General features: G+C 37.4%; 1 protein-coding gene across 1 annotated transcript; it reads left to right on the forward strand.

The window, feature by feature from the left end:
* The first annotated feature begins 1,465 nt into the window (after window positions 1–1,465).
* On the forward strand, window positions 1,466–10,102 carry fibpa (fibroblast growth factor (acidic) intracellular binding protein a). Its single transcript, XM_038304001.1, has 11 exons — window positions 1,466–1,819; window positions 1,901–1,985; window positions 5,313–5,511; window positions 5,611–5,737; window positions 5,983–6,083; window positions 7,746–7,879; window positions 8,345–8,453; window positions 8,549–8,612; window positions 8,710–8,796; window positions 9,308–9,405; window positions 9,814–10,102. Exons 2-11 carry the CDS (start codon window positions 1,901–1,903, stop codon window positions 9,881–9,883), a joined length of 1,074 nt encoding a protein of 357 aa, XP_038159929.1. The 5' UTR covers window positions 1,466–1,819; the 3' UTR covers window positions 9,884–10,102.
* Window positions 10,103–11,522: the final 1,420 nt, after the last annotated feature.

The raw sequence follows: 11,522 nt of genomic DNA on the forward strand, positions 1-11,522 counted from the left end.
AACATGTTATGGTTGTTATGGTTACGAATCAGAAATCTCCAGAAAGGAAAAGAAATACCAGCAAAAATCCTTTCAGTTATAAAGCATCCAACATCAAAGGGGGGAAAAATGGAAAAAAGGAACTCCGATCCACAAACTGAGGAAACAAAGCTCTCACAAGAAGAACACCAGAATAAAGCCTGCAGAGCTACTCCAACATGCAGCCATCTCAAGAGGCGCAATTCCAAAAAAAGGAAGAGTTAAGGGCTCTCTTGCAGCTTACATTGTCTCCTCAAGCTATGAGTTCCCATCTAGTTTGAATAGAATTGTAGAATAGAATAGAATAGAATTAGAATACAACAATAGAATTGTATTGTCCTTGCACAAGTCAAACCACCAGAATTGGTCACATCTAAATATGACAAACAACAGGAAAAACAAGATGTTTGAAGCCCTTAAACATCTCACTAGTGAAATGATAGGGTTGGTTAACTTCAATTCATCTTTCCCCCATTATCCATCAGAGTCTGTTTGGCACTGGTGTCTATCTCCAGCAGTCAATGAAGGAAAGGTGAGGTACACCCTGCCACAAACAACTACACCTAAGGACAATTTAGAGATGCCAATTAGCCTAACAACCTACAAACTCCATGCAGAAAGACCCCAGGCCTAGAACCAAACCCAGGAATTTTCTGTTTGGCAAAAGTGCTAAAATCTGCATCACCATGCAGCTGGTTAGAGTTGGTTAACTTTTCTCTGGACTAAATGGCAACAAGGGGACTCTCACTAAATATTTTTCAGTTGGAGGAGATAACCCTAGCAATTAGATTGCCCTCAACTCTTCCTAAAGACACAAAACTTGCTTTTATTCATATCTGCTGTTTGATGAGAAATCATAGTTCAAATTTGTTTGGATGTAGGTAAGATATGTTTTCTCAGGTAAAAAAGAAGTAAGACATCCACCTGTTCTGAGAATGTGAATATTTCTTAATAAACAATGGGGAGTCATCACAACATAACAAGCAAGATCGATAATGGGCAGTCAGCAGTGATGTTAGTTCTATCCTATTTGAAGGCACAAATACCGCGAGAGTTCAGCTAGCAGAAAAGTATGTTTTTTCTCACGATGTTGGTCCCTTACCTTCATCTGGTAGTTATAGCAGTTTGAGTATTTATACTAAAGAGTATTTATAATTTAAATGAGTTATAATCGTGTTTACCGTATAATCTTATATCATGATTTTTTATTTGCTAGCACAGGCAAAACGCTTCATTATCAGCGCGGCTTTAATTTCACCATGGCAACCATAGCTACTGTGTGGATCTCCTGTTTCCAGCCACTGTACAGTTTTTACAAAAATAAAATGTTAATCTAAACGTGCTTAAAAAAAACCTAACTACTTTCCTTACTTCACTTCTTGTGTTGTTTTTATTCCATATTTTAAAAGATTTAACGCCGACCTTTAGCGTGACGTCACATATCCGGAAGTGTGTGCTGCTGTGTGGGTGACTGCGGTTGTTGACACTGCGCACCTACAGAGATGGCTCCTCTTGCCGTCTAACATTTATTATTGCTTTAATGGCAAAAAGTTAACCTTAAATTGTGTATTTGTAACCGTGTCGCCATGCTAAACCAGTCCTTATACACCGTTTGGTCATAGGGTGATCCGTTTGCTGTCGCTAACGGCTGCGCACGTTGCTAATAGAGAAGCTAACCTTGAAGGAATTTAGCAAATGAGTACAATTGGTTGATTCCTACTTGCAGAAGGTTTCCCACTGAAGACGCGCATTGAATAAAAACTAAGCTGATCAAGAAGGTGTGGATATCGCCAAAATCAAGGTATGACATAATTGTAGGTCTTTTGAACCCACCCGGGAGACAGTTTCTTTTCTTAAAGTGAAATTGTTTTTCTTTCTGCAGATGTCCGTAGAGTTAGATGTGTTTGTAGGTAACACCACCATCATGGATGAGGAGGTTTACCAGCTTTGGCTGGATGGATACACAGGTACGAACAGACTGCTAAATAGAACAATCCAAAACATAGTTGGGGAAATGACTCTAATGCATCAGTGAAAAGAGCAGCATTCGTTTTTATTAACAAATACTAAATGTAAAGATCATCTGTCCCTTAGAAACAGTAATGCTAAAAACTACAGAAAGCTATATATTGAGGCCCGTGTTTTAATCACATTTAAACACTTCACAGAAACTCTACTAAAAAGTATAGTTGGCTTCAGTAATTACTCCTTAATTATATAAATATTGAGCACTAATGCAGCCTGTTAATGTATAGCAATTGCTTTTTAAGAAAATATAATTTTTGCATCTTTTTAAATTTTTTAAATTTAAATATAACAAACACCATATTTTTTTCTTTTAGATTTTTCATTATCTGTGATCTTCATAGTAAAAAAAAAGCTTTCACACCACACATCATAAAATTGCAATTTGCTAGAAATGTCATTTTAATTACCTTTACCAGAAAGACAGATCCATTTTATTTATAGAAATACATAATTAATCAGTTTTATACATATATTATACAGATTTAAATGTATTATTTATATTTTTTAGGAAAGAGTTATAGAACCATGCAGTAAGATTCAGGTGATAATTTAATTAAGCAAAACAATAATTTAAAAAAATGTAGTTGAAACCACATGTTTTTAAGGCTGATGTTCATACTTTTGTTAACAGTAGCTAACTGATCTCCGATATGTGCTGCTGATATTTTTGATGATTTTGAAATGACAAAATGAAAGCAAATGTTACAGTCTTAATTTAAGCACAAAAATAAATAAATCAATAAAAGATTGACAAAGAATAGCATCTACTTCTCTTGATCTCAAGGCATGGCTTTTGAATGCACCAATGAATCGGCCAACCAGGGCTGCAACTAACCATTATTTTGCATATCAATTAATCTGTCAATTAGTTTTTTGACAAATATAATAAAATAGCAAAAGGTTCATTAAAGAAGACTTTTTAAGAAATAAAACCTGGTGAAACTAAAAAATATCCACTTGAGGACTTCTGGATAGAGAATATTGATGGACGAAAATGATTTGTTTTATATCAAAATTTTTTTACAATCTTGGTATAATTACTGATCTGAGGGGGTCAGTCTTTCAGCTGAAGGCATGTATTAGAGTCTCTATACTCCAGTTATCGATTATTTGATCACTAAATTAGTTGACAATTATTTCAATAATCTATTAATCTGATTAATTGTTTCAGCCGTACGGCCAACGCTTGCGCATGTCGGCCTATATAAGAAAAAAAGGGTTAATAGTGGCCAAATATATCAGTTAGATGATGTACCGATCAATATGAATTTATAAGCTTCAGATGTACTCATTAAATCATAAGAGTTCATTTGAGGCACATCTATAAATGTATCTTAAGGCAAAACCACAAATAAAATCTCTGGCTCGTGGGAATGTCCAGAAACAGACATCATTGTGCTCTGGAAAGACGCAAGGTATTCGTCACCAAGAGGAACTTGGTTAGTGTAAAATATTAGTTTGAACCCAGAAACAAAACATCCAAAGTGAGCCAAGTCCTGTACAAACACGAGCTGAAAGGTCACTCAGAGGAGGAAGAAGCCATTGTTTAAAACAAAAGATTAACAGATTACAGTTGAGACATATCCTCTGATCTGATGAAACTATAACAGATGTGTTTTAGGCCCCATGACTGTCATTATATGGAGAAAGATGATTTTGCAAGCCTGAGAACACAACACCAGCTGTGAAGTAGTGGGGGACACACATCACTTTGTCTGGTTAACAAACTAAAGGAGAGACAAAATCAACTTTTTCAAGCCTCTGGATATGTTATTTATACGACTACGTAGTGAAATGGGCGGGACCCAGACGGGAGTGGCAGCTTCGCTTTGAAGGCAGATGTTCTTTTTCGGGGGTTGGAAGAAAACAATGGTATTTTATACCAAATGAATACCCACATAGTTCTAAAGGCATTATGTCAAGTTATATGTACCTATAGGTGACTCTGAAAGGCTTTAAAAAATGCATGGGCTAGGACATTTAAAGGCAGTTCCTTGAGCGTTGGGTTTGCCACACCATGTGCAAAGGCTTTGGTCCTCCTCTGCTATCCAGGGAGAGTGGTGGCCTATTGATTAGGGCATAGAGCTTGGAATCCTGAGGTTCTGACTTTGAGCTCCACTCCCACAGACTGCCACTCTGGGTCCCTGAGCAAAGACCCTTTACCCCACACTGCTCCCCGCGTGCCGCAAAATGGCAGCCCACTGCTCCTGAAGAGGTGGGGTTAAACGCAGAGAGTTCATTTAGCTGCTCTGTACTTGTGACAGTGTAATGACAATAAAAGCCTTCCTAACCCTTCCTCTTGTCTGTCAATAAAGCAAAAACAGTCTGTAAAAAAGAGCAACTCTAACAAATAAGGAGATATTTTGAATTAATGTTTTAAAAACTCTTGCATATAATTCTGACTGTAGCATTTAGAAATTGATTTAATGTATAACTTAGTGTGTATGTAAACATCAGCTTTTAACTGTACATCCGAGTTCTGTCCTAATTCTATTACAGTATGATCAGATTACCTACATTACCTAAATTATTTTTTGAGTTGATGACTTTGCAGTTATCCCTCTTTCTAAGCAGGTTTTTGTAGACTGTGGAAAGGAACAACTTCATTTTAACAGAAATCAACCTGCAGAAAACAAAGTAAAAAACAATGAGCAGACACAAGAATAAACTCAGAGGACTAAAACAGAAAGTCGCTTCATATTCATCCTTATAATTAACACGTCACCAATGTAATGCTTTTTTTTTGTCCCTTCAGGACAAAAAAAAAAGTGGTCATAAAAGCCGGATGTTAATTTTCAGATAAACAAAGAGCTTTAAAGGAGTATTACTCAATTTCCAGGAACAAGCAATCTAAAAGATAAAGTATCGGTCACAAGTAAAAAGAAAAACAAAAAACACAAGGAATGTAATGTTTTTTCCTCCAAACCCTGCATGTTAGGATCAACATCGCTGCTTGTTATTTACAGCCTTGAGTGGATCAGGGGTTTCAGTATACAATTACAGAAATGTCTTCTGGTAAACTTTCATGATTCCACATTACTAGTGACAAACTGTGTTATTGTGATCCACGTTTAAGCCTTAATAGTTACATGGTCTGCTTAATACTTACTGGATGACTGACCTTTTGTTACAGGTGTACAGTTGTCAATCTGTGCAGATCTGGTTTTAAGTTGGGCTTGATTTGATCCTCAGACTGATTGATAATACATGTGAATCAGAATAGGATCCACTACGCATTTTAACGAGGCTTGGGCTTTATCCAACAGTGAACGATGCAGTAAAGGCACGTGTGGATGCAGGCGTGCTGGATGAGTGTGAGGCAACTGAAGATGTTCTCCTCAGCGACACCATGGACCAGTACAGGACTTTCCAGATGTGTGAACGTCTGCTTCAGAGTCCGGCCAAACTGGCAAATCAGCTGCTCTTCCAGATCACTCCTCACAGACAAGCTATGCTTATAGAGAGGTGATGCTGCTATTCCCACTCATTTAGTTCCCATTAATTTATGTTTTATTTGGGAATTAAGCCTATGAACTTTTATCTGACCTTCTTTGTGTTCTTTAGATATTATGCCTTTGATGATCCGTTTGTACGTGAGGTTTTAGGAAAGAAACTCTCTAAAGGAACAAAGAAAGACTTGGATGATATCAGCGCCAAGACAGGCGTGACACTAAAAAGCTGCAGACGACAGGTAAACTCAGCCTAAAAGTGACTCAGTGACCAGTCTGTGCAGGTTGTTCTTTATGACTTTATTCTGGCTGTAAAACTTAGTGCTTTAAGGTAGAACAAAAATCTCATTCTACTCTCTCTTTTTTGTTTTGTGTAAAGTCATTTCAACATTTCAACAGAGCAGAATTTATTGGCTTTGGTTGGCTTGTTGCTCAAGTCACGCTGTTGTAATTAAGTAAGTGTCCTGCGTCATCTGCTGTATTTCAGTTTGACAACTTCAAGCGTGTTTTCAAAGTTGTTGAAGAGCTAAAGGGACCCCTGGTGGAGAACATTCGTCAGCATTTCCTTCTCTCTGACAAGCTTGCAAGGTATTAAGTGAGGAACAGCAGAGTGTTATCATATACCGTAGTTTGGTTTTATGTGACAGACACATAGATTTTCCCCCTTGGATTGGCCTCATATTTATCTCCATCCACTCACAAAGTCAGATTTCACCATCTTTTTTTATGAGGGACATGGTGCCTTCAGAGTGTCGCCGATTGCTTGTACACCAAAAAGCAAACAATTTCCAGGGTCTGCTGCCTCTCCTACATGGCTGGTGGTCACTTTTAATGGTGCTTTTAATCAATCTCTATTAACTGTAGATTTCTTCCTGCTGTTCAATTCAGTTTGTTTATATAGCACCAATTTACAACACGTCATCTCAAGGCACTTTACAATTCAACCAGATCATACAGTCAAATTAAAGGTTTCTATCCAAGTAAAACCATTTGATTGCATCGACTCATTGACTAGAAGCCAATCCCTCACACTAAGCACGCTTGTAGCGACAGTAGAGAGGAAAAACTCAGTTTTAACAGGAAAAAACCTCCAGCAGAACCAGGCTCAGTGTGAGCGGCCATCTGCCAAGGCGAACTGGGGTTCAAGGAAACAGAAGCAGAGATACAGTAAGAAGCAGAGATACAAAAGGCAACTGTTTTTTGTTGTTGTTGTTGTTTTTTGGGTTTATATGGCACTAGTGGCAAATTTTTATGGACAGTAGGCTGACAGGAAAGGGGGTATGAGAGAGGGGGAGACACATGCAGGAAAGGACCAGACGTTGGATTTGAACCCGGGTCACCCGAGTCGAGGACAATCCGGATTAGAGATTGAACTAACAACTAACAAACTAACTAAAAAAAGTGGGAGAATAGAGATAGAATGAAGCAGAATGATGAAAAAGGGGTTCCTATGTCCTCCAGAAGTCTAAACCTATTGCAGCAGAACTATAGAGATAGCTTAGGAAAACCTGAACCACTCTAACTATAAGCTTTATCAAAAAAGGAAAGTTTTAAGCCTACCCTTAAAAGTAGACAGGGTGTCTGCCTCACAGACAAAACTGGTAGTCACTTCCATAGGAGAGAAGTATGATAACTAAAAGATCTGCCTCCCATTCTACTTTTTGAAATTCTAGGAACCACTAGTAAACCTGCTGATTGAGAGCGAAGTGCTCTGTTAAGAACATAATGAACAATCAGATCTTTGATATAAGATGGAGCTTGACCATTTAAGGCTTTATATGAGCGCTTCAATACTATTTCAATTTTGTTAGATGAAAGATTGTTTGGGATATTGTTTCATATGTTAACATTAATTTAATCGCCTCCACAGCTTTAATTCTGAGCTGGGTGGTGTGTTGTGAATTGACTATATAAATAAACTGAATTGAATTGTTCCTTTTTATTTTTGGCATGATGTTTGTTTTAGAGGTGTTCTCTAACACTCTTTTACCCAGAGATATCAGAGTAATTATGGCTGATTTAAAAAATGCATTCTCACTTCTTGGACTTTTATTTTCTTAATTTTTGGAAACACTGTGTATCATTTTTCTTCCACTTTATAGTTATGAACTAGTTGTTTTAATTTTTTTTTTAATCTTAAAGTTTGTGGTGCTCATAACTAAAATGGGGAAATATTTTTTAGGTGTGAATATTGTTTTTTATTCCAACACTTAGGAAACTAGAGCTGTTTCTGTGTTCTTTTTTTTTCAGGGATTATGCTGCCATTGTTTTCTTTGCCAACAACCGCTTTGAGACGGGGAAAAAAAAGCTGCAGTATCTCACCTTCCAGGACTTTGCTTTCTGTGCTGGGCAGCTTATCAACAACTGGACGGTTGGGGCCGTCGGTGAGGGATTTTGCTTGTTTCCTTTGGCTCCTTTACTCACCTTAAACCTAAACTCCACATACATCATGTTTAACTGTTGCATAGCTCGTTAATCAAATGTCACATCGTAATTCGTCAGGATTTAATGTTTATACAACTCTGAAATATTAACCCTGCATATCCAAGAAAAACTACCATGTGATATAAACATTTTAAATCATGCAACTTAGTTTTAAGTTGAAAATAGATTTTGTTCTCAAAAAGAAGTGGCTTACCATGTGGGCTGGCTCCCTAAAGTAACAGTTTAACTTGTGTTCTTTCAGTGAGATACAGTGACCACCAGAGGTCCTTCAAGTTTTACTTGTCCCACTATGAGTTATTTCTAATTCTGAGTGTTTTCAATTAGGAGGAGCAGTTTGATAAAAGTTATAAGATCATAGATAATAGGATTTCCTATTAACTAATTCACTCAAATGCTCTTTGTAGACAACATGGTGGAAGACATGGACGTGGATCTCGATAAAGAGTTTTTACAGGAGCTGAAAGAGCTGAAAATTTTGATCACAGACAAAGATCTGCTGGATCAACACAAAAGGTAAAAGAAAACCCCACGTCTGTGTTCGCAGATGGCAGAGAAAATCTCTGGAAGGGCACGCTTTTATTGAATTTCTTTCTTTTCTCTGCTCTCAGTCTGGTCTGCACAGCTCTTAGAGGAAAAACTAAAGCTTTGCCTGAGATGGAAGCTAATTTTAAAGTAAGAAACACCCCCTGGTTTAACATGTGATCTATCATTAACTTTTACAATGAGAGGAGATGAAGGGATTTCAGCATTGTCTCTCTTTTCATTACAGAATCTGTCCAGAGGTCTCGTCAACATTGCCACAAAGTTAACAAATACCAAAGATGTCCGAGATTTCTTCATTGATCTTGTTGAGAAGGTCGGTGTAAACTGATCTGCATCTTAGATCATCATCCTTAGAGATAGGCCGATACATTGACATACCGATATTTTTGGCTGATATTAGCCTTTTTTTTCTTGTATCGGTATCGGCCGGTACATGCATGCAAATGCAGATTCGTTAGTGCATTCAGTAGCCAGGCCTTGACATCGTGTTAAGTCTGTAACTGGCATTCCCTCCTGCATATACTTTATACATTGTTCTTTTGTTTGATTTGATCAATAATAATATTTTTTTCTTGAAACTGAGACTCCATAATTTTTTTAATCACTGTATCATTTTAATTAAGCAAATAGAGGAAGATTAAAGCAATATTGGCTTCAAGAGTCAGCCCAAAAATATCCCCAGCATATATCAGGGATCAGTTAGACCGATGTCAAAATAATAAATATTGGCATCGGCCTCAGAAAGCCTGTATCGGTCGATCTCTAATCATAGATCTTTCTGCCTGTAAGGCTGCATGACCTTCTACCTTCTTTTTCTTATCAAGTTTATCGAGCCGTGCCGTTCAGACCGATGGACATCTGCTGACTTAAAACTCTACCTCACCCATTACACCAACTCTGCACACATTCTGGACACGTTCAAGTGAGTTAATGTGGTTATATTAAAGAGTGTTTGGCATCAGAGTTTCCTCTTGATTCATGCTAAAAATTCAGCCAGGAAATGCAGTATTCGTCAGCTGAATGTTCTGCACAGGTAGTAATTCTTAAAGGTAACATCTCTGTTATGCCAAGGCTTACATGTAGTTTCTCAAACTGTAGTTGCCTTGTTTCTAATGTAAACTTTCAGGAATGTGATTTAGAGTTTACACAGCCCTGCACCGCTTCAAGCCTTAACAAAGAGATATTCATAAATAGAACCAAGGACCCCCTGGAATAACTCAGGGGACCCTGATTGCCTCATTTACACTCTTTGCACAGATTTCATGAATCCTGTTTGCCAGCTGTGATTGTGCATCATTTAGCCACTGATTGCTTGTTCTCTGCCCCTCAGACATCAGGCTGTGTGGGACAGATACATGGGCGTGATCAAAAGCTGCATCTTCAAAATGTATCACGACTAAGGCGTTACCCTGGCAGCCTGCCCTCTCCTCTCTCCACTTTTTTTTTCCTTTTGGTTCCCAATTTGTCTGCCTCATTACTAAAGCTGTTATTCTCTCTCTTTAGTTCTGCTTTCTCGTTTCATTTTGGCTTTTTTTCTTTCCTTGTTGCATTATCCCGTCTCTCAATGTTCAGTTTTTGTAAAGTTGGTTTATTAATAAAATTAAAGTTTTGCCACTGGAGTGTTGTTCTGTTTTATATTTTATTTTAACTCTTCTTTGTGTTTTATTGCAGCTATAAATGGCTGGTTTTCCCATTGAACACAGACATGGGATTTATAATTTTGTGGATTTTGGATGAAAAAAAATGCAGGCAAAGAAAAATACAAGGAAATAAATCACGATAAAGCAATGGCAACAGATTTTTTTTTTTTTTTTTTTTAAACCCAGCATTGAGAGCATCTATAAGCACTGTGCAAAACACAAAATAAATCTAAGTCTGAGTCTAGGCACTGCTCTAAGTTTAAACCATTGTTTTAATTTTTGGTAGGTGGGATAAAAACATCTCATTTGGGATGTCTGTGTGTGGCCATGGGGGGGCGTCCGGTTTGGTACAGTTAGTTTAGATTGGGTGCTGGGTTGGTGTTCTGTCTTTTAAAGAACATCCCTCGTAATGACAGCTGCCATGTTTGCACCCCCACACGCAAACAGCAAATAAAAGACCTGAAGCAATGAAAACCCATAACACTGGAGTTACATAAAGAAACAAGAAAAAAAGGTATACTTCATGAAGAAACATTGCAGTTACCCTTAAATACTTAGATTTGAATAAATGTAGGTAACTTTAGCCCCTTTTAATTCAGCAAAGCTTCTGTTTCTTATTTATAATAAGCATGTATGGTCTTTTAGAAGTTTTTATCATCTTATTCCTTTCTCAGATAATGACAAATGTGAAGGAATATTATCAATAAGGGAACCTGCGAAGCAAAATTCTCTTATTCCCTATTTTTGTAATCTCATCTGGGTCATTACTGAAAACCCATCCTGCTAATTTTTATAAGCAATATGTAGTTTGTTGGTGTCTGGAGGTTTCAAAAATCTCCTGACTGTCATGATGTCACCTAGCAACTGTAGCCAAGCCAACAGGTCCCTTTACCTGGCAACCCGGGCAAAAATAAAAATACATGCAAAAATATTACGTTACTTTACTGTTGAATCTTACACAGACGTAATTATTCAAATAAAATACACAACTAAACACTAACATTAATACATGCCACAAAATATGCATATAATTCACTTTCACTAAACTAGAGAAGACTGAGAGCTAGTTGTTAGCATGATGCTAATTTGCATAGAAATTGCATTGATGGTACAGATATTTGGGACTTATTTTCTTTAAGATTCTTCTGACCTCAAATCTAAAATGACCCCTTGAAAGTCTCTCTTTTTCTATCTCCGACAAAAGCTTTCTTTGCCTTTTTTGCCGGCTAAGCTATTTCACAAACCCCCTAAAGTGTAAAAAAAAAAAAAATCTATAATCAACTGAGGGTTGTAAGGCCTGCGGTTACTACAGCCTATAGCTTTATATTAGGCTAAAGCTGTTTGTCTTACCGTTGGAATGAGAACAGAGCCATGATACCTCCTCTGGGTCGCTGGCACA

This window comes from Cyprinodon tularosa, unplaced genomic scaffold (assembly GCF_016077235.1).
Source record: "Cyprinodon tularosa strain WSP-4 unplaced genomic scaffold, ASM1607723v1 ctg522, whole genome shotgun sequence".
Lineage (NCBI taxonomy): Eukaryota > Metazoa > Chordata > Actinopteri > Cyprinodontiformes > Cyprinodontidae > Cyprinodon > Cyprinodon tularosa.

What these genes read in the sequence shown, in the direction of transcription:
- fibpa (XM_038304001.1), top strand. Translation starts at nt 1,901, where the DNA reads ATGTCCGTAGAGTTAGATGTGTTTGTAGGTAACACCACCATCATGGAT. An exon ending in AGATGGAAGCTAATTTTAAA is followed by an intron (nt 8,613 to 8,709) that starts GTAAGAAACACC and finishes TTTTCATTACAG; the next exon opens with AATCTGTCCAGAGGTCTCGT. An exon ending in CACATTCTGGACACGTTCAA is followed by an intron (nt 9,406 to 9,813) that starts GTGAGTTAATGT and finishes TCTGCCCCTCAG; the next exon opens with ACATCAGGCTGTGTGGGACA.